At 48.0% G+C, this 23593-nt stretch overlaps 1 protein-coding gene across 2 annotated transcripts in view; it reads left to right on the top strand.

Moving 5' to 3' along the window:
• Positions 1-19381, top strand: part of COL11A1 (collagen type XI alpha 1 chain) — a 299743-nt gene extending 280362 nt beyond the window's left edge. For both annotated transcript variants that reach the window (XM_080648023.1, XM_080648024.1), the window contains 14 exons: positions 920-973; positions 3531-3584; positions 3756-3863; positions 4309-4362; positions 8331-8384; positions 9218-9325; positions 9802-9855; positions 9955-9990; positions 10077-10130; positions 11548-11797; positions 13439-13551; positions 14989-15057; positions 16357-16590; positions 17670-19381. In XM_080648023.1, coding sequence (XP_080504149.1) covers positions 920-973; positions 3531-3584; positions 3756-3863; positions 4309-4362; positions 8331-8384; positions 9218-9325; positions 9802-9855; positions 9955-9990; positions 10077-10130; positions 11548-11797; positions 13439-13551; positions 14989-15057; positions 16357-16590; positions 17670-17816 — 1389 coding nt within the window. In that variant the 3' untranslated portion in view covers positions 17817-19381. The remainder of the gene's footprint in view (positions 1-919; positions 974-3530; positions 3585-3755; positions 3864-4308; positions 4363-8330; positions 8385-9217; positions 9326-9801; positions 9856-9954; positions 9991-10076; positions 10131-11547; positions 11798-13438; positions 13552-14988; positions 15058-16356; positions 16591-17669) is intronic.
• Positions 19382-23593: the final 4212 nt, after the last annotated feature.

Here is a 23593-nt window from a genome sequence, read left to right on the forward strand (position 1 = left end):
ACGTTCCGTGGAAGTCACAGACAGACCGGGGGAAGACAGCCAGGTTGTGGGGTGTCCTGTGCATCACTCCTCCGGGCACTGACCTCCCCGAGCTCCGCGCTGTGTGGTTGGTTATGACACAGGACGTGTGGCCACGGGGCTGGTCAGGGCGGGCGCGAGCTTGAGCAGCAGCCAGAGACAAGCTGCCCCCCTCACACAGCTTTGTGTGGAGAGCGTCGCCCCTGGAGATCTGCCCTCGGAGCGGGGGCTCATTCTGTGCCGATGGCGCTGTGGGCCCGGCCCGGCAGGTTCGTGCTCCTGGGCGCAGCGATGCTGGCGTGGCACAGGGAGGGGCGGAGATGCACTATTGTATGCGATCTGAGTGGCATTACCGCCACATGCTTCTACAGTTAGCACGTCTGTTGGATGCTTGTCAGAGAGAAATTAGCACTTTTTATTTATTTTTTAAATATACATTTTATTGATTTTTTTTTACAGAGAGGAAGGGAGAGGGATAGAGAGTTAGAAACATCGATGAGAGAGAAACATCAGTCAGCTGCCTCCTGCACGCCCCCTACTGGGGATGTGCCCGCAACCAAGGTACATGCCCTTGACCGGAATCGAACCTCGGACCCTTGAGTCCACAGGCCAATGCTCTATCCACTGAGCCAAACTGGCCAGGGGGAAATTAGCACTTTTTAAAAGAACACAGTATTTGTGATCGCTTTCTTCCGGCTCTGAGGAAGTTCTCACTGGGGATTTACCAGGCGTCTGCCTGCAGTTGCCTAAAGGCAGGTGAGGCATCTGAAGAAGGGCTGCGATTCTCCAGGAGAGAGATGTGGGGAGATGGAGGAGGGTTGGGCTCAGTCCTGATTCTGAAAAATGCTGTGGGCCGTAAAACAGCACCCAGTGGCTTAAATGTGTTTTTCTCATTTTATAGGGTCCTCCCGGCCCCTCGGGCGAGGCAGGCCCGCCAGGCCCTCCTGGGAAAAGAGTAAGTTTTTAAAATTCTTTATTGGAAACATCCACGCATTATCCCCTGTGTGTGTAAATCCATACACTATATATGCAAGCGGTGCATTACAATGATGCTGAGACATGTGCATCCTGGAGAAGAGGGCGATTTCTTCAGTTTGTCAGAATACCTGGGCAATGACCCCACTCGAGCTGCCAGGCCAGGCCGAGGCTGTCACAGTGAACAGCAGCCCCCGTGTCTTCGTGCTTAGCCCGCCCTCTGTCGCGGTGTCCTGGGCTGGGAGCTTCAGCTCCAGTGCATCCCAGAGAGATGGAGTGTCACAGGCCAGGGCTACCGAAGACGCTGTGAGAACCCGGATGCAGGATCTATGAGATGGGCTCAGGAGCCATCAGCATAAAACGGTAGATCGCTTTCCATGGGCAGACGTCTCTGATTTGGAAGCAGAGGAAGGATCTTAACAAAAGACTACAGTGATATGTACACTGAGTGGCCAGATTATGATGATCTCTGAACACATAATAATCTGGCCACTCAGAGAGAGAGTGTGTGTGTGTGTGTGTGTGTGTGTGTGTGTGTATATATATATATATATATATATATGTATATTAGAGGCCCGATGCATGGGTGGGGTCCGGCCAGCCTGGCCAGGGGGAGGGGACATGGGCGGTTAGCCAGCCTGCCTGCTGTTCAAACTCCTGGTTGAGGGGACAATTTGCATATTAGCCTTTTATTATATAGGATTATATAGGATATACGCTGAGTGGGTTCAGAGATCATAATAATCTGGCCACTCAGTGTGTGTGTGTGTGTGTATTAGAGGGCCGGTGCATGGGTGGGGTCCGGCCAGCCTGGCCAGGGGGAGGGGACATGGGCGGTTAGCTGGCCTGCCTGCTGGTCGAACTCCTGGTTGAGGGGACAATTTGCATTATTAGCCTTTTATTATATAGGATTATATAGGATATACACTGAGTGGCCAGATTATTATGTGTTCAGAGATCATCATCATCTGGCCCCTCAGTGTAAATGCGTAGACCTTGTTGAGATGTTGGTGACAGTAGGTGCTAGGTTCTCCGCCCTGTCTTCCTTACTGCTGTACTGTTTATAACACAGTTTCTGAGGACCCGCCTCTCGCAGCATTTATGCCTGCTCCTCCTCTAGTCTCTTTGCCACGTACTTTGTGCGTGGGTAGGTGGGAAACACCAAATATATTTCTTGGGCTCGATCTCCCTAAGAAATCCACAAGGACGGAGCTGCTCTCCTCTGGTAGCTTTATTTTAGGGGCATTTTCACACAAACCATCTTCGTAGACAGAGTGTAAGTAGATTTTCCTCTCGTCTCCCAGCAACATAAATTTGAGTTGATATTTACAGACATTCCTCTTTGACAGAAATGCATTTGGTTTATAGTAAATATCTTCTTGGAATGCAATTTCTCTTCATTGACCGAGTGCCCCTTTTCCCTTCCTCCTCTCACCAGAACATGAAAGCTTAAGCAAGCTCTGTCTCTTTTGAGGCAGTCAACATGCCTCCTCCCCTTGGCCTCCCCACACTGGAGACCCAGAAAGATAGACCAACAGCCATTAAGCTCTATCGCCCCAGTGCCGAACGAGCAATGGCAAGACGTGTTCACATGTATTATCATTTTTCCCCACGAGTGAAAGCCTTCCTAATGGAATATTGATCAGAATGTTGCAAGTGGCGGTGATACTGGCAGTCAACATTCTAACAGTTATTGAACAAGGAGGGGAATTAAGTTGTCATTTGTAGTGCGCGCACACCCTGTCGTGCATTGGTAATCCTTGAGAATGAATGTGTATTTCCTTCAGGCATGAGACGAGGCTGTAGCTGCTGTCAATAAGCCATGAGATGCTAAGACCCAGGGTAGCCTCACAGCTGTTCGAAAACCAAGTCCGTTCCATGCATTTTGCTGAAAAACAATTTCTGGGGCTGATGAACATAATGTGAACATGATAACCTTACAAAGCACCATCTCCCCTCCTTTCCCCAACCTCAATCTCAGTCCCTGACTCTCAGCACAATTCCTTGCAAAAATTGAAGTAAACAAGAGAGTCTGGGGAAAAACGAATGCAGTTTTCTCGAGATCATTCATTTAAACTTTCAGGACTTGTGTCTGAACTGGTGCAGAAAATTCCATCTCCTTGCATTGCATGCTTGTTAGAGTAATAATGAAAACTCAATTAACTAGTGGAAATGAAATAAATATTCCATAGTAATTGTCAGTTGTACAGGTGTTAGAATTAGTTTATTATGACTATGTATGTGTAGATCTCACTGTGGTGGGCTATCAAAACCGGAGCCCTGTTTGTGTCGAGTTGAAAGGTTTCTAGGAAATGCCGAAAGTGAAGACATGAATAATGCGGCGGAATTATTAGGAAGAAAATGTAAATATCATGGGGATTATAAAAACTTTTTCTTTGATACTTTGAATATTAGGTTATGCAACATAAATGATTCTTCTCTACATCAGTTGGCTGCAAGATTTAGGAACGCCGAGGTTTTTATGTCACGGGTGGCCCTGTAAGTGCAGACGAAGTCTGACTGTGTTATGTTTGCAGGGTCCTCCGGGAGCAGCAGGTGCAGAGGGACGGCAAGGGGAAAAGGGCGCCAAGGTAAGGTCGGCTGTGTAGGTGTTATGTATGCAAAGCTCATGCCTACACAGCTTTGCATACATGACCCAATGTCTAGATTGACACTTTTTTTTTTAGACATAACACTTTTCATGAAATAACAAGACATCTTTCCTCACTAGTCCCGTGTGCCTGTATTGTATTTTCTAACAGGGGGAAGCAGGTGCCGAAGGTCCTGCCGGAAAAACTGGCCCAGTTGGTCCTCAGGGCCCTTCCGGGAAGCCCGGTCCAGAGGGCCTTCGGGGCATCCCCGGGCCTGTGGTGAGCATCTGTGATGTTTTATTTTTTTAAAAAAACACAACACAATTCTAAATGAAAATGTTTTTGTCAGCACTGTTTTATAAGAGTGTGAATGTTTGAAGGGAATTCGGGAAATATGTAATAATGAAAACCTTAAATATTTCAGAATGTCATTTATTTAATTAGTTCATGGTGAAATTCTAACTCATAAAGGCAGAGTAGAAAACGAAACCCTGAGGTCACAAAGATGTCATATTTTTATACCTAGCACATGTGTGTGTGTGTGTGTGTGTGTGTGTACCTGTAGACAAATACCACACAAAGGGAGAAGACGCGAGATTGCTTACAATTAATTGTAGGCGTTCTCCATGTGAGGGACTCCACAGGCAATGTTTGCTTTCTTCCAAAATTAAGATAAAAGAAATACGTTTGTGTTTAAGGAATCAATCCTGTTTATTTTCCACAGGGAGAACAAGGTCTCCCCGGAGCTGCAGGCCAAGACGGGCCGCCCGGTCCCTTGGTGAGTAGCACCCTTCCTGTTAGGAGGGGAGAATTCCAGAAACGAAATCGCTTATGAGCCACAACTTCAGTCATTCTAGCTTATAAACGGCTCTATATTTTGTGCAACATTCACGGAAGTGTCTTACACCGGAGGAGAGGAAGGTAATCGGGATAGGTTCTTTGAAAATACGCCCCATGGTTAGGAGGTCTTTCCTTGGGTCTGTCCTTCGGCTGAAAGAAAGGTCGCCGCTCCGAATAAAATGCCACCAATAGCCCGGCCAGTCTCTTCCCCCAAAGCGTGCAACCGCCTGCCTTTCCGGGCACGGCCTTTAAACGGCGGTGCTGGCCCAGTCCGCCGGGGCTTCCTTCGCCAGAGAATGTTCTCTCTGGCAGTCAGTCAGTCACGCAGCGGAGCGAGAACATGAACCCCCGCCCGTGGAGAGAGGTAGGACCGGGCTCGGTCACTGCCATGGGCAAGCGTGGTGCTTGGCAGATGCGTGAAGCACTGGGCGGACCCGCTTAGCGTTCACAGATGGAGGTGGTTCTAGGAGCCAGGCTGCCCGCCCTGCTAACCTGGGCAGAACGTGAGAATTCACATCTCAGTTTTGAAATCCTTGCTTGCTACATGAGAGAGTCTGTTTCATGGTAGAGATATTTGAACTTCGTTTTCCAGAAATAGTTACGTGTAAAGGGATGGATCCAAACGGCACACAGCACTCTGCGAGGGACGCTCATTTCTTTTTTTTTAAATTCTTTTTTTTAAAATATATTTTATTGATATTTTACAGAGAGGAAGGGAGAGGGATAGAGAGCCAGAAATATCGATGAGAGAGAAACATCGATCAGCTGCCTCCTGCACACCCCCCACTGGGGATGTGCCCGCAACCAAGGTACATGCCCTTGACCGGAATCGAACCCGGCACCCTTCAGTCCGCAGGCCGACGCTCTATCCACTGAGCCAAACCGGTTTCGGCGACGCTCATTTCTTTAAACAGGCGAGGGCTTCCGTGTCGTAGCTTAAATTTTACAGAGACCAACACTGAGCACTTACCCCCGAGACATTTACATACACAGAGAGCCATCGAAACGGGGCCTCACATTCTCAATTAGTCAGGGAATTGGGGTCATTCCTTTTAATAAAAACGTCACCAGAATTTCCTCTAACATGAGTGTCTTAACTTTCTCTGAAAAGTTAAAGATCAGTTATTTTAGTGACTGAATAAAAGTTACCAAGTTTTGAGTGACTTCAGGCAGGAGATTATCAAGTCAGCACACAGGACCGCACAGGCCCTGGGCCAGCTCCCCCCCCCCCCCCCCCGCCACCCCGCATCTGCACTGTTTAGGGAATATTCTCCGTGAATACGGGGTGCTCCTAACTGCAGAGTGCGAGCCTGGAGAAAGGAAGCCCTTCGACTTAATGTCACCCTGAAACTCGCCAGAGGTTTTGTCCTTGTTATTTCAGATTTTTCCAGTAAGTATTCTGACCTTTTTCCCGGATGAAATAAACAGCCTGCTGGAGCTTTCCTCCGGCTAAACGGTCATATTACAAATGAGCCGGCAGACAGGCCCCCGAGGCGGCTCGCAGAAGTCTGTGCTTCTGGCTCTTGGGTACATGTGCGTTTACAGAGCGAGGGAGGGGCAGAGCGCCTCCGACCCATTCGGGCCCAGGGCCACCTGGGAAGGGTCAGAAGTGAGAGCGTGGTGCCAGCCCTCTCCGGCTGCTTGTTCTGAGGACATATCGTTGCTTTTTCACAGCGGTTGACTGTGAGATCTCATTTCAGTGAAGATGCTACTTGGTCCTCAGAAGGTGAGAGCAGCAGGAGTCATCTCGAGGGTGTCTTCCATGGCCACTCAGTGATCTTTGAGGCTCAGCTAATGGAGATTCCCTTTTGGGGGCAACTGTTGGATCTGAGCGAGGAGGAGCGGGTCCTGGTCACTGGCTAAGGCAGCCGTGGGCAAACGACGGCCCGCGGGCCGGATCCGGCTGTTCTATCCGGTTCTCTTGCTCTCCCCTCCGCTCCTTTCCTTTGAATTTATATTAGTTCACACAAACACTCCATCCATGCTTTTGTTCCAGCCCTCCGGTCCAGTTTAAGAACCCATGGTGGCCCTCGAGTCAAAAAGTTTGCCCACCCCTGGGCTGAGGTCACTGAGCCTGGAGCCATGCGCTCCCACTGCCGGGCGGGGCGACTCTAGGGAAGTTGCTCATCTGGAAGTGGGAACAGTCACAGCCTCTATTCTGGATGTTAGGACGTTTCAGGAGCTATTTTCGTTTTTGAAGGCAGGTTAGCATCTCTGTGTTGGGCCTAAGCTTTTATTGTGTTTTATTCATTCCATTGTCACTGAAAAATTGCTCAGTGTTCATCTCTGGACACGTTTACCTTAGAACTACCCCACGGTCCCTCTTTCCACAGGCTGATCAATAAAAGAACCAGCAGCGTTCTCTTTCAAACCATGAAGGCCTGCGTTAGCCCGGGTTCTAAACTGCATTTTGATTTTTTTATTTTACGCTACATGTGAACTCTCTGTAAGCAGGTCGAGGAGTGCGGTATTCCATAGTGATTAGCATGCTCAACCGAACGCTTGCTTTTTACCAAATTAAATATTGTTTCCCCATATCGCAGTGTGGGGCGACGTCCAGGCAGCGGAGTTTTGTGGTGTTTATCGAAGTGCGCCGTCTGGGGTGCACGGCGCTGCAGGGGGAATGTCTGTGTGTTCCAGACACTTATGAACGTACCCCTGTTTTCTTTTCCACAGTATTACTTATGAATTATGTATTTCTCTAGGGCTTTTCAATTTACAATACCCTAAAGGGGAACTAGAGACTGTGTCCACTTGGAATAACAGCTTTCAAGGCAGAGTTAGTATTCTGATGGGTCCCCGGTTCAGAGGGTTATTTATAACTACTGCTCATATCAGATCTTCCCCGATTGCTATTTCCAGCGAATGAAAATGATTAGAAACTGGTTTTTGCCTGGCAAATTCCTCCTTAGATGTTGTCATTTCATGGAGATTATTAGCTTAGAGGTATTAAATAAGAATTTCCTGTACCTCCTTCATGAATAATATTCATAGGAACGATTTAAAATGCATTAGAAACACAAATAAGCGTCTGGTATAGTTCTCATTAAGCCCGAGCAATTAGAATTCCTAGGGTTTCTCCCCTTTTGGGCACTGTCGCTTGTACTGTGAGACCGCGATGAGGAAGCGGGTGGGCATGCAAAAACGAATGATAATAATTAACATTTACCTTGTGCTTCAGGTTAGGCAGTGATTTTGTAGGACTGGATTTTCTTTCATGACAACAATCCTTTGACACGGTTGTTGTTGTTAGAATGCTTTTCTAAATAAAGCTCGGAGGTGAGAAGTGAGAGGCGTGAGTGTACCCAGCCGTGAGTGAGGGGCTCCGGGCTGGACGGAGCGGTCATTGGAATATCAATGTCCAGCAAGCAACGTCCCCGCCAGCTTCCCCGCCAGCCGGTGAGTGAGGGGCTCCGGGCTGGACGGAGCGGTCATTGGAATGCCGATGTCCAGCAAGCAACGTCCCCGCCAGCTTCCCCCCACCGCGACCTTCCCACCCAGCGTGCTCCAAATCGAGGTTTTCAAAATGTTACTGGAAAGAGCGTAATCTTTGAGTTTGAGTTTAATGCCAAAATAGTTGAGTGAATGGATGTTATCTGGAAACCCCTTCTTCTAAAATTAGTGCAGTTAAAAATTTACCCTTCTCAACTGAAAAACTATGTTTCTGTCTTCATATTTATTTAATCAAAATGATCATTAATATATTTCATTTTTACGGTTAAATATTCAACCATAGAGGTTTAAATGTACAAAATAGTTTAGAATTCTGAAAAATAAACGCTGATCATCATTATTTTTTAAACTTGGTCAAAATTATGTTGGCAGAGTTACCAAAGCCAAACCTGCTCTCGTCATAGTAACATGATGCGCTCTCTGTGTGTTTATTTATTATTTCTCATCATTTAGGGCCCTCCCGGATTACCTGGTCTCAAAGGTGACCCTGGCTCCAAGGGCGAGAAGGTGAGACTAAGTCTGTGTGTACAGTTTTGATATTCTGGTAGCAGAGACCACACTTGGGCAGATTAAAGTCGCCGAAAGGGAAATTTCCAGGACTGTCTTCACTGCTCTAACCAAGGACTTAGACAAGAGAGAATACACAGAGTCGCAGTGAAGAAGGTGCCAGAATGCAGCGCTGCCTTTTCTCCGTGGCCCCGGAGGGACCGGATGGGGAAAGCACGAGGTTATGCTAAAATAGGAATTCAGAAGTAAACACGGGGAATAGCAAAAGGCCCGTCTTTCTGCTTTAAACGTGGAAGGAAAAATTTGAGCAGATAGTCATGTGATCTCCCAAAATGTATACTGAGCTGCACCAAATCATTTTTTGTGTGTGTGTAAAATAAGCCTTTTTCAGAATGGCATTAATATTTTTGGATTATTTTGAAGTTTCCGTATATTTCTTAAAGACTGCACAGTCTCTTAAGAATAGAAGTCATTCCGCATAAAATAAGATGCCTATTAAAACAATGAGTCTCCAGTTGTGTACTTCACCAACATCTCACATCTGGTGATTGTTGGTCTTGTAGTTGAGGGAATCCCCGGTCAGTAAAGGAAACGCTGAAGATGCTATTTTTAGAAAGCATTTCATGCCACGGTCCTCCCAGCCCTCAACACAGTCTCTATGTCAGCAGGAAGCGGTCATGTGAGGTGTGGACAGAGAGGGTCTTCGTCCCACATCCTTTCCGAAAGTTCAAGTTTTGTTTCATACATTTAATGCGCCGTTACTTTATGACTAGAACGGACAACCTAGCTGTAATTTCCGTAGTGTTAACATGTCCTTTCTCTGCCTTCCACAGGGGCACCCCGGTTTGATTGGCCTGATCGGGCCTCCGGGAGAACAAGGCGAGAAGGGTGACAGAGGGCTGCCCGGGACCCAGGGATCTCCAGGAGCAAAGGGCGACGGGGTGAGGAGAGACATCAGTTTCCTGTCCATCCCATGATACACACACACGGCACGTGCAAGGCCTTCGTACTTGACCGAGGGGGCGGATTTAGAGCGTCTTTATTCTAATCTCCTTGCATCAGCGCTGTTTTCAAAGAAAAATTTATTTCACCTTAGAGTAGATAAATTAAAAGCGTGCCAAGTTCGGATCACGGAAGTTACAGTTCGGTAGTTGATCGCACTAACACGTATTGATCCCCAACACTTGCAAATCATGATTCTGAAGGCTGCAGGAACATAAATATGTATGTAGACATTGAAGCAACATGGGGAAAAGACAGACTGTCTTGCCAAGCTGTTTCTTAGACAGACAGTGGGAAACGGAAGCTCTGCTCGTGCATTGTTTGCGCTCTGAATTCTGCGCTGTGCGCTGCTCTGCAAACCATGGCAACGTGACGCCTGAGAAACACCCTCTAACGCGGCTGACTCTCTCCCTAGGGAATTCCAGGCCCTGCCGGTCCCATCGGGCCACCTGGCCCTCCGGGCTTACCAGTAAGTACCAGCGAAGAGAGCTTTATAAAGTAGACGTACAAATGCCCCAAAGGGACACACGTCCCCCTCACCTCTGTGATTTGCTCTTGCGTTTTCCAGGGCCCTCAAGGTCCCAAGGGGAACAAAGGCTCCACGGTGAGTACCCGCGCCTTCGGCGCTTCTCAGCGAGGCGGCCCCAGTGCCTTGTGCTCTGGTCACCTTGTTCCTTTTCCTTCCCACAGGGACCCGCTGGCCAGAAGGGCGACAGTGGCCTGCCAGGGCCCCCCGGGCCTCCGGTGAGTGCGTGGAGAGGAGAGGGGCCTCGTGGCTCCTCGGGTCCCGAGACGAGGCCTCCAAATGTGTGAGGAGGGGGAGCAGGCACATCCTGCCAACGTCTGATTCTCTGGGGAACAGCAGCCACGTTCAGGAAGCTCTCGGTCTGCGCGCCGAGGCTCGCCCTAGCGTTGGCTTTGCTGTGTGAATGTAGATGCTCGCATTATATCTATTCGGATGGTCCTGCTCTATTAGTTTCTTAAGAAAAGCATATGTTTTGATGTCAGACTTTCATGAAAGCAGCTGATGGTCTGCCCCAAAGATACCTTTACATCTGACACTCAGAGCAAAGAGAGGGCCGGCACTGTTTTCCTGCTGCATCTGACATAAGAAAAGCAGTAATAATCACCCCCCCGCCGCCCCGTGTGAACGCTGGCCTTTCCAGGATTCACACCGAGTGACGGGTCCTGGGAAAAGGCTCCCGGCTCCCGGCCTGGGCTTGCTTCCCCGCTGTGGGGGATCAGTGTGGGTCACCCCCAGCATCTTACTGTCCATCCGGGGGCCCAAGCCCTGGACCAGCGTGTCGGCAGGTTCTTTCCGAGGGCTGGGGGCCAGGTCTGATGGAGACCACCCGACGCCTCTTCACGCTGACTTCTGTCTAGGCAGGTCTCTGTGCCCCCCATCGCCCCCCACTCCAAGGAGGCCAGTCTAGGACCCACCCTGACGCTCTCACAGTTACCTCGCTAATTACAGCCACGGCAACCCCATTGCCAAATAGGTCTTATTCCGAGGAACTGGCACTCCAGACTTCTACGTGTGAGTTTTTGTGGGACACGATCCGACCCATAACGCTATGGATCGACGACTTAGTGTGAAGTCGAGTCTGGTGCAATTTTTTTTTTTTAATATATTTTATTGATATTTTACAGAGAGGAAAGGAGAGGGATAGAGAGTTAGAAACATCGATGAGAGAGAAACATCGATCAGCTGCCTCCTGCACACCTCCTACTGGGGATGTGCCCGCAACCAAGGTACGTGCCCTTGACTGGAATCGAACCTGGGACCTTTCAGTCCGCAGGCTGACGCTCTATCCACTGAGCCAAACCCGTTTTGGCAAGGTGCAATTTCTTTTGAGTTTGTTCCTTTATAAATGTTTGAAACAAGCTACGGTGCATTTAAAAGGTTTGAAGTATCATCATATAAGTTATCATCAAGCACAACAGACACCTCCTTAGACGGCACAAGAGCCTCAAAGGGGTGCTCCGTCTTCGGGGGCTGAAAGCTAAGGGTGGGGACACGGCCTGTGACTGAGGACTAACTAATAATTGAGAGCAGGCTGCTGACAGATGTCCACGCAGTGCGTGCTCCGTCACCAGCAGTAACAGCTGTGCGGGCTGTCCGACCGCAGGAAACACGGCCTGTCTGTCATCTCTCTCGCAGGGCCCCCCCGGGGAGGCCATCCAGCCTTTACCCATCCTGTCACCCAAGAAGACGAGGAGGCACACGGAGGGCATGCAGGCCGACGCGGGGGATGCTACGCTCGACTACTCGGACGGGATGGAGGAAATATTCGGTTCCCTCAATTCCCTGAAACAAGACATCGAGCACATGAAGTTCCCCATGGGCACGCAGACCAACCCCGCCCGCACGTGCAAAGACCTGCAGCTCAGCCACCCCGACTTCCCCGACGGTACGTCCGTGGCACATGGCCGAGCCCGACACGGGGCCTGGCAGCTCCGAGGCGCGGCGTCCGCTCGTTCGTTCCCGTTAAGCGTTAATACAGCCTCCGAGGAGAACGCCAGCCAGCGATCTATTAACTCCAGCCTTGTAGACAGAAAAAGTCATTTACGCTGCATAGCGCAAGCTCTACTTTGGAAAACCCGTGTCTGTTAAATAAGGGTTCGTTAAATTACGACAAGATCATTTTCGGGTGACTATAGATAACATAGGTGCACTTTGCCTTGTAATAGCAGTCATCGAACGGGGCTTATGTGTGTGCACACATGTGCATGTCACCGTATAATTATTTACCTCCTATACCCTAACTTACTTGACATTAATGTGAGTAAAGTCAACATGATGAAGTAGCGTAACAATCCTATTTGATCCGAGGAGCAGAGTATTTAAGAATTAGGAAAGCTTGGAGCAAAACATTGTTTCATCCACCCACCAATAACCAGAGCAACTGCTCAAACCTACTTACCATCTTTACCCACCCAACGGCAACGGCACGGGCGTTAACAGAAAGCAGCTCTAACTCAGGGGTGGGCAAACTTTTTTTTTTTTTTAATATATTTTATTGATTTTTTTACAGAGAGGAAGGAAGAGGGATAGATAGAGAGAAACATCGATCAGCTGCCTCCTGCACACCTCCCACTGGGGATGTGCCCACAACCAAGTTACATGCCCTTGACCGGAATCGAACCCGGGACCTTTCAGTCCGCAGGCCGACGCTCTATCCACTGAGCCAAACCGGTTTTGGCAGGGGTGGGCAAACTGTTTGACTCGAGGGCCACAATGGGTTCTTAAACTGGACCGGAGGGCCGGAACAAAAGCATGGATGGAGTGTGTGTGTGAACTAATATAAATTCAAAGTAAAGGAGTGGAGGGGAGAGCAAGAGAACCCTCCGCTCTTTCGGCTCCGCGGGCCGGATAGAACAGCCGAACGGGCCGGATCCGGCCCGCGGGCCGTCGTTTGCCCACGGCTGCACAGCCTCCACCTGCCGCTTAGGGCCCCGTGCAGAGGAGTAGGACATTGACTGCCAGGAGGAGTTTTTGCCATAAAGTAATGCTCACGGGTAATCCTTCAGGCCGAGTAGATACCACCACCCCTTCCACTGTTACCAATGAGTAAACCGAGGAGATATACCTGGGCTATTCTACTCGGCTGCTTTCGGTGGTAAATAATACCGGCGGGTTTAAGGTGGAGCATATATCTGCCCCCGTGTGCATGCGATTCATTGCACGTGAGGAATGGAAGGTTACTGTTTGAGGAGGAATGGAAGGTTACTGTTTGAGGAGGTGGTATGGAAGCTGAGACAGAAAGGAAGAGGCGCGCTAGGAATAAAAGCGGGTGTCCAGGCAGAGGACCTGGGGTACGGGCACAGCTCTGAGGCAGACAAGACAAAAGGGTCACTTTTTACCTCTTCGAACCTAGACCCCAAGACAACCGAAAGCGTACGAGAAATCCCTGTGGGGAGAGATGGGCGGATATTTATTTTACCTCCTTCTCTCTCTAATGAAATTGGGTCCATAATGCAGCTGATTTCAGACCGGCATGCGTTTGCCCACGACCTTTGTCCATGACCTATTGATTGTCCCCCGCCTCCAGGTGAGTACTGGATCGATCCTAACCAAGGCTGCTCAGGAGATTCCTTCAAGGTTTACTGCAACTTCACGTCGGGCGGCGAGACGTGCATTTACCCAGACAGGAAATCCGAGGGGGTAAGTGCCAGCGTGTTGGTGGTGACTGCTGACAGTTCCTGCCATGTTGTTGCAATATTGAGCTAAACAGGAAAATTACCCTGTCATATTTCCACTCATCTGCTTTTCTTAGAGTAATCAGAGCATTCCATTTGCATAAACATGAATAAGGCACCCAAGTGGTGTGGGTGGTGTTAACTACTTTTCTCCTGTATTTTACCCACGTGTTCTTGAGGCACCTGTGTGCTCGCTGGAAGTCTAGGGCTTTCCACGACCAGCCGATCCTCAGGTTCAGTGCATGTATAGCAGTCTTCACGCCACCCCCCACGTGGTAGAACCCACAGCTGTGCCTTATGCTGGAAATACAGTTTCATAAAGCGTTACTTTTTCACATAAAAGAAGAGTATTCTCCACGCATGCATACTTTTTAAATGTTTAGTCTCTTCAAACCCATTTCTTTTTTTTTTTAATTTTTCCCTTCAACCGAGGATATTCTTACATTGACTTTCAGAGAGAACGGAAAAGAGAGGGAGAGACTGAGAAACACATCGATTGGTTGCCTCTCCGGGCCAGGCTGTAGAGAGTAGCCTGCAACCGAGGTCCACGCCCTTGACCCGAATCGAACACAGGACGACCCTTCAGCCCACAGGCCGACGCTCTATGTCCCCTGAGCCAAACCGGCTAGGGCCGAACTCAGTTCTTGGTTTTCTCCCAGCAGTATCAGTATATTTGAGTTCTATCTTTAAAGCTAAAAGCTAATTATTAATATAATGGAAGATTTTTCACCGGCATAATTATAGTCTCCAAACACAATACAGGTGGGAAATTTTGCCTTTATGGTTTTTTTAATAAACCGCATTTTCTTAGGAAATGGCGTGTGTCTCAGAGTTACAGAAACTCCCTAAGTCAAAACAATGGCTTTATGTGCAGCTGATCTGCTGAGGGAGATGCGCAGGGTGGGGAGTAGGGGCAGGAGACAAAGCAAACTTGCATTTCCCACCTGCGTGGCACGCGGGGAAGCATCACAGAGCCCCTGGCGCCCCCAAAGACCTGCAGCAAAGAGGAAAACACACCCCCTTACACTGATGAGGACTCGACCTTGGCTACGGAATGCTGGCGGTGCCCGCCAGTGGCTGATGCCGCGCGGCGCTGTGAGGGCGTCCTGGGCAAGGGGGAGCTGGGCGCCCCAGCTGTGATCCCTGCAGCCCTTCGCTTGCCTTTCCCAGATGGTTTCCCCTCCTTCTGAGCAATTAAAGGAGACGGAGAAAATGACGCGTCTTCACTAAATGGGAATTCCCAGGATCCATCTCAAAGTTTGCCCTCGATATCATGTTGTGTTATCCAGAGTGGCCATTTAGCATCTCGCTCCCGCTGGAAATTACTGATGTGTATGTTATTGTTACTGTTACTGTTCATGCTGTTTACCGACTGTCTGATTTCCCTGCTCTTTCGCAACAGGTGAGGATTTCCTCGTGGCCGAAGGAGAAGCCGGGGAGCTGGTTCAGCGAGTTTAAGAGGGGAAAACTGGTATGTTGTCACCTCAACACGCAACGGTCTCTCCGGAGCTTCGTAAACGAGGCTCCCATTTCCTGTCTCGTGACACTGATGGTGCTAGTGTAGGTCACACGAAGCGGGACCCGTGGCTCTTACACTCCTGTGGCATGGACTTCAGAGAAATCTACAATTTTCTATCAAAAGAAATGTAGATCTACTAAATTTGCTAAAATAATCATCAATAAGAGATACATTTTATTGGCTGAGATAGACATCATAAAAATGGTTTATGTTGGAAACATCAGGCAGAGAGAATAGATCTACTTAGTATCTTCGATTCTGACTATTTTTTAAAATATATATTATTGATTTTTTACAGAGAGGAAGGGAGAGGGATAGAGAGTTAGAAACATCGATGAGAGAGAAACATCGATCAGCTGCCTCCTGCACACCCCCCACTGGGGATGTGCCCGCAACCAAGGTACATGCCCTTGACCGGAATCGAACCCGGGACCCTTGAGTCTGCAGGCCGACGCTCTATCCACTGAGCCATACCGGTTAGGGCCGATTCTGACAATTTCATTTTGTGTTCTTCACTTCCATAAGATTTCATTTCAATATAATCTGGATGAATTCCTTAATTTTTTCTGAAAATCTAAATTTATATTTCTCAGCTGAGCCCAGCTTCTTTGATAAGACAATTTCTAACGTTGGTAAAAGAGACAGTTTTTAAGACTTTGCAATTAGGACTATTTCCCTTACTCAATCCAAAGCCAATGTTTACTGACACACATCCCCCGGCGCTGTGCCTGGCCACACAGAATGAGGAAGTCCCCCGGCTAAGAATGGGCACGCGGGCGGGTCCGAGCGGAACTGCCTTAGAAGACCAGGGCCCCGTGGGAACTGCAGGGACGCGTTTAAGAATTTGCTTCCAGTTGGCACACGCTGACATTTTTAAAGGAGTCGGCGCCATCAGACAGCGTAAACATAGTTCACTTTACGTCACACCGAGACACCTCAATCTCCACGGTTTTACTGTTAGAAACCACAAATGCAAGGAAGGGCTTTTTGGAAACAAAATTGTTTTCTGATGAAGAAACGGAAGCAAAGAAATAAAGTGATTTTTTTTTTTTTCAAAGATCAGCAGCGCTCACAGCAGCTCAGGTGGGAACACAGCCCCGATTTCTTAAGATCCTGGCTCAGCACCCACTTCCCTTAAAGGGAAATGGCTCTGAGACCCGCTCCCCGGGTCCCTGCCGACAGGGATGTTCTCCCGTTAGGACCGAGCAGAGGAGCGGGGTCTTGACGTGTCTGTGGCGTTTTCGTTCCCAGCTTTCCTACCTGGACGTGGAAGGCAATGCCATCAACATGGTGCAGATGACCTTCCTGAAGCTGCTGACGGCGTCCGCGCGGCAGAACTTCACCTACCACTGCCACCAGTCGGCGGCCTGGTACGACGCGGCCGCCGGAGGGTATGGCAGGGCGCTCCGGTTCTTGGGGTCCAACGATGAGGAGATGTCCCACGACAACAGCCCGTACATCAGAGCGCTGCACGACGGCTGTGCGGTGAGTCTCGGCTGCGCGGCCCGGGCCCGGGCGGCACACGGCCCTCCGTGTGGCCCCATGTCACCGAGGCAAGGCCTTTGCTAAGATTCGATGCTTATCACCGACATGTGGACATTACAGGATGTTAGAAACCTCTAAGACACACAGTAAGGAGAGAGAGAGAAACATCCATGATGAGAGAGAATCATGGATCGGCGGCCTCCTGCACGCCCCCTACTGGGGATGGAGCCCACAACCCGGGCATGTGCCCTGACCTGGAATCCAACCGTGACCTCCTGGTTCATAGGTCAAGGCTCAACCACTGAGCCATGCCAGGTGGGCAGGTAGACATACTTTTAAAGCCACAACCGAAGGTAATCCTGTTGGTGAGGGCTTGCTGGTTGGCACTCCATGACACCAGTGTAGACGCCACTGTTACTTTCCTCCGTTTTGTCCTCTGGAAGTATCTTTTTCACACCCTGGGAGTTGCATGTAAGAAAATGGCCCATAGCCGCCCCCAGAAAGCCCAGTGTTCGCGATGGCTCAAGAGAAGGCACCGCAACGAGGGAGCAGCCCCCCCCCCCGCCTCCCGGCCAAGGAGCGGAGCTGCAGGTGCTCTGGGTTCGGCAGTGGAAACGTGCTGATCGCTGCACACAGGCTGGTGCACACACACCAGCGGGACTGCTCCCACCGCTTGCATTTAATTCCTAGATTCAAGTTTTCCTTAAGAAAATTTGACTGTATCTTATTATTCCATATTATTTATGTAGGCGTATAACCCAACACCAACATTACTTTTCCTATTAAACAGTAATTACCAATTCAGTAAGATTCTCTTCAACCGCGCAATTTATTAGAGTCTTATAGTTGGGTAATTATAGCTAAATAGGAAATGGAGGTGCCAGCGTTCAGTATTTAAAACTACATATGACATAAGAGATAACAAGAAGAATGTATGACCTCAATAATAGCAAATCTGTGCTACCACTCTCCTTCCTTATCTTCCTACCTCCCTTCCGAAGCTTCAGAAAAAAAATAACATCTGTGTTAAAACCATAAAATGATTGCATAACTTGTTCAATTTCTGCTTCGCTTTACAGTCCAGAAAAGGCTACGAAAAGACTGTGATTGAAATCAATACACCGAGAATTGACCAAGTCCCTATCGTTGATGTAATGATTAATGACTTTGGTGATCAGAATCAGAAGTTTGGATTCGAAGTTGGCCCTGTCTGCTTTCTTGGCTGAGATTAGGACGAATAACATGTGAAATCAACAGGAAACATACCTTGGTGCCACCCACCCATTTGAGGCCACATGCGAGTTTTGAGTAAGGATGCCACAGAAAACAACTCGTCACATATACATGTACCAGTTAGGAAGTACTGATGCCCTCATCAGTGAGGGCAGAATCATATGGCAAAAGCTTTGAAAATAATTTTAAAAAAAAGATAGTGTGGCTGAGATGGAAACAAGCCTTATTCTTGATTCCCAATTTTCACCTCTCCTTTTCCTATTTGGATTTCTTTGGTGCTGTAGAAAAAAAAAAGAGAGAGAGAAAAATATATATTCATAAAAGATATGGTGCTCATTTCCATCCATGAAGGATGTGCTAAAACAGTGTGTTTAATAAATTGTAATTATTTTGTGTACAGTTCTATACTGTTATCTATGTGTCCGTGTCCAAAACTTGTGCGCGTGTCTGAATTCCATTTGGCTCGAATTTTACGACAATCGCAGAACTATGATGGCAATAAATATATGTATTATGAAAAAAATAAAGTTGTCATTTCTGATGGCTCTAATTCCCTGTCTTCGATGAACAATAAAATGCCTTTGTATATATTGCCGTTGAGGGGTTCAGTTATTCGATGCCGACAACAAATTTCTCAGAGGTGCAGACACCTGAAGCCTTTGCCGAGGCGCGCGTCCATCAACGTCTCTGCTGATAGAAACGTGGATGAATTCCAGCCAAATAGATGCATTTGGATGCTTTGATCAGTGCTATACCTCAACTTTTTTCTTTCCAGAGTCCAGGATCTCACAGGCTACTTGTATATACATGGAAAACAAGCAAGTTTCTATTTTCGGACAGGAAAATGTGTATGAGAAGCTACTTAAAAACACATGGATGCCTCCATCAATCAGCTGTACAATGTTGTTACTACCTTATCTCACCGCTCCGGTGCGCTTCGGTCACGCAGGTTAATATTCAAAGTGGGGAGCTAAGCAATGATTTATGAATATGTTCAATGTTGTACTTTTCAAAACAAATCAACTTCTTGAATTGGATTCTGAGTTGCATATGATAAGAGTCTCCAAAAATTATTTTACCTGCACCTGCCCAACAAATATTCTTTCTTTTAAGATAATACCATTCATTATCAGACCTACCTAATTGCGCAAGTACATATGGTGGACTGTTACTAACAGTGCTTGTTTTAAAAGTCATACTTATGAACAACAATCAAAACATTTTTTTCACACTAAGGTATTTTCTTTCAGGTAGCTTGAAATAGCAGTAAAATTTAAAAATTACAAATTGAACTTTGTATCTATTCTAAGTAATATATGTCAGACTTTAAAATAAATGTTTTATTATTGCTTATATGAAGTGTTAAGTTAATTGATGCCAGATTCCACTGGACCCTTTCCAACCAATAATTTATCACAAAAGCGCATTCCTGTAATGTTGACATGAAAACGTGAACGTGTGTCCTTCAGAAGTTCTTTTATTTTTGAAATTAAGTTTGTAAATGTCCTTTGGAGAAGGGAGATATGAATCGTATAAATAAACTCAAGTCTTGTCTACCTGGGTTGGTCATTCTCTTTCTTAACTAGGTTCCAAATCGCTTTCTCCTGCAGAAAGGGCTTCCAATTCTGTATGCTGACCAGCCAGGTTAGAATTGTTTTACATTTTTTAAAAAATAATATTATCCTTCTCAGAAAAGTTTAAATCTCCACATGGTATCACCACATGGTAATACTCTATTTGCAAAATAAAAATAGGTTACAATTAAAGTTTCAGCATAGGTACTTCTCATAGGTAAACATTTTGCAAGGTCTCTAACATATTAATAATTTCAGCATTAAAAGTATTTTCAGAACTTTTTTTTGAAACAGAGTCTCTAAATCACCCCTGAAATAATACTGTTAATGAAGAGGGGTTCCCTACCTCAGACAATTTAATAAATGAATAGCAATAAGACTATTGTGCATATTGATCTATGCTGGGAGAGCTGTCCATTTAAACAAAATAGCCTCAGATTTGGCACTCAATAGAACTATTTCCTACTCCTTTTATGTATGGATACAGCCTTCTGCTTAGAATCGAATTTTTTCTCCCTTATTATTGATTTAATCTAGACAAAAGGAAGCTCAGTGGAATAGAAAAGGCATATTCTATGTATAAATTATTCATGCATAGACCATGAAGAATAACACTTCAATGCCTGGGTGGATTCTTGGCCAGGTGTACATAAAAGTTGGTCTCTCTTTACGAAAATTACCAATACAAATACAGGAGGCACTGTTTAAAATGAGTACAGATACTACAGAAAAGCATTCATTTATGAAATGGACCAACACCCAAAATAATCAGAAAATCCTGGAAAATACCAATGTTTTTACTAATTCTCTGAAGGACTTCTGTAACACTTTTATTCCACATGCTAATTTTTTGGCTGCCATTTCTGAGTACCTCTTCATAGGAAATTGTATAATTTAATTCCTATAGGAAGAATAAGGTTTTTTTCCTAGCATATTAGATTAAAAATATTTTCATTATCAATAGCTTAGAGATGTTTCAAAATCGCATCTTGTTAAGTATTTTTAAGTGTTTAGATCCTTTTAAACCAAGGGAGAGTTCTGTCAGACTCCTTCCATATGCTCACTATGCACGTGTGAGGGTTCCTCACAGACTGGTTGTGTGTGTTTTTACCTGCCTTCTCGCCCACTCTCCATAGGTGTCAGGTTCTGGGCCCCAAACGACACACACGCCATGGTAAACTCTGTCCTCAGACCTTTCTTGTTATCATAACACTGGGGAATAGGATTATTCTAGAAAACCATTTCTATTCATTCCTGGCATTCATTATGCATAAATATTAACTGCAAGCCATAGAAGTACAGGGTGTCCCAAAAAAAGATGTGTACACCCCTTAGCAGCTGATCCGATTACACCTTGAAAATGGGATGTATTTTAATAAGCACTGCCTTTGTACTTAGAGTGTGCGTGTGTATTTTTGGGACACCCTGTATGTCCGACGACCCCCATAAATAAATCCAGTTCCCTCCTTGCGGGTCCTTCCGCACCACCCAACACAAGAGAGGGCGCCGAAGGGAGCACAGAGTGGAAGGCTGCGAACCGTGGGCAAGTCTCACCAGGCTCCTGGGGACGTGACCCTATTTCCAGGAGCTCACACAGCGTTTCAGGTGGAGCCCGTGAGAGGGAAGGACCCAAGCGCAGCTTGGTGGGGGTCACAGTCACAGTCCTCTGCATGCTGGGTAACTGCACAATAAATGAGTCCCCCAAGGGCCGAGCACATTGATGTAGAGTCCAGGGGTCCTCAAACTTTTTAAACAGGGGCCAGTTCACTGTCCCTCAGACCGCTGGAGGGCCGGACTATAGTTTTAAAAAAAAACTATGAACAAATTCCTATGTACACTGCGGGCCCGGGACGAGTTGGCTGCTAAGCAGAACAGGCAGCGGCACCCGGCGGGCCGGATACATGTCCTCGGCGGGCCGCATGTGGCCCACGGGCCGTAGTTTGAGGACGCCTGATTGAGAGCCAAGTGCAGTTTCCACCTCCACATTTCCTACGACTCCCGTCACCACCAGAGCGTGCGTTCCCTTCCAGAACAATGCCAAGAACTCAGGAGTGACCTTCCTCACAGACTTTTAGAAATCGGGGGGGGGGGCACTCTGAAAGCAGCATGATCACACACGCCCACATCGGCCACCAGCCACGCGTCAAACACAAGCTCCAGGAATGATGCTCCACGGACCCCAGAATGCGCAGCAGCATCTCTGTAAGTAACCAGGCACCCCAACGCAGCAGACGGGCTCCCCAGCCCCCTTCCCCGGGATGGGGTGTGCTCGCGGCCCAGAAGGATGGGTGTGCTCCCGGCCCAGAAGGATGAGTGTGCTCCCGGCCCAGAAGGATGGGTGTGCTCCCGGCCCAGAAGGATGAGTGTGCTCGCGGCCCAGAAGGATGGGTGTGCTCCCGGCCCAGAAGGATGGGTGTGCTCGCGGCCCAGAAGGATGGGTGTGCTCCCGGCCCAGAAGGATGGGTGTGCTCGCGGCCCAGAAGGATGGGTGTGCTCCCGGCCCAGAAGGATGGGTGTGCTCCCGGCCCAGAAGGATGGGTGTGCTCGCAGCCCGGAAGGATGGGTGTGCTCGCGGCCCAGAAGGATGGGTGTGTTCGCGGCCCAGAAGGATGAGTGCCGTGGGTTTGGGGGTCTCGGATAGTTTGCTCTCCAGCATCGCTTTAGTGCAGATGTAACGGGCGATTCCCGACGATGAGGGCTGCAGGGTCAGTTACGCTGCCCCCTGCGAAGAGGCCTACCCCGCAGGCGCCAGTGGCACACAGCAAGCCTGCAGGGCCTCGTTCGTCTTCCATCCGGTAAACCCATCACCCGACAGTTAGGAGCAGGTTGATCAGGGTCAGAGCAGAGGGACGAAAGAGTTACAGACCGTTAACGCTTTCCTCCTAAAAATGTACATGGACGTCATTTCAGCACGCTTCATGGTCCCCTAACGAGGCCTAGTTAGATAATGCCCTCCTGATGGCGTGTCTGCCTCTACCACGACTTACAAGAAGTCACACAAGTACACAGCTTTCCGTTTGTGAATGACCCCTCTGTGTCTAGAAAGGATGAACTAGCTCTTTGCTCTTCAATGGGAAGATCTGCCTTTATCAAAACTGATCCCTACGTCCCAGAATTTATTCCGGGGACAACCAGGGCACAGAGGAAGCCAGTGCGTGGACTAGCTTCCTCCACCCCCTCGTCAGGGCGTCCCGTGTAAATAAAATGCTGGCCAGCTATGCGGGGGGCTCGGGAGGGACCTGATGATCTGTGGGCACAGGCAAACTGCCACCTCCACGGCATGCGCCTCTCACTCCAGTGCCACGAAGTCCGCTAAGACAGGCAGTGACTGGCAGGTCCCTCGGGGCAGCAGCGTGGGGGGGTCGTGTAAGGATTCGGAAACCGTACAGGTTTGGGCGTGTGATCCGCTTCAAGAAAAGGAAGTTGCTGAGTAAAAATGATCACAGCTACCATTTTATAAGGTAAAATGAAGTTTAAAACCCGAGTCGTATTTTTATGTCACTAAAATTCATTATATGGCAACATACTTCACATGTGAGGGAGCGTTCTTGACTAGCTATGTCTACACAGCAGTAGAGACTTTCCCATCCCGACTGAGAGAGATGAGAAGAGAGAGAAAATGCTAACAGCAAAAAGCAAAATCCCTCAACATAGTCACAGTTTAACTCAGGGTAGAAAAGCCACGTGACTAGGTGAGTACATTTTTAATTTTAGATTTTTGATGAAATTGTTAGAAGTCTATTCAGAATTTCTTCTCAATGTCAGGGAGCCGCCCCCACCTTTGCCCCCCAAGTCCCACCCCCAGCCCAGCCCAGGGAAGGAAAGGGGGGAGGGGATAGGGGGTGGGGAGAGAGCCAGTCAGGGGGCAGGCTGGGGGCCCAATTTTTCATTGAATATTTTCTAAAGATCCAGCCAAGTGGTTTGAATTTATCAACAAAATAAAAGCAGGTAATGACACTGGTAACAATAACAGGAAGTGGCACATTTCCCACCGCAATAGCAGACGAGAGATAAGTGTGTTAATAAAGGAGACAATGATTACACCATAAAAAATCTCGAATTAAAAAACAACTGCTCATTATTCTTTTTCTGTTGGAGAACGGTGAACAAGGGTTTTGTTTTCATTTTTCTCGCCCTTCTTCCCACACCTGCCACTTCTCCGGTGCAGCTCCCGCCACCTGGCCTGAGGCTTAGAA

This window comes from Plecotus auritus (assembly GCF_963455305.1).
Source record: "Plecotus auritus genome assembly, chromosome: 12".
In the NCBI taxonomy this organism is placed as follows: Eukaryota; Metazoa; Chordata; class Mammalia; order Chiroptera; family Vespertilionidae; genus Plecotus; species Plecotus auritus.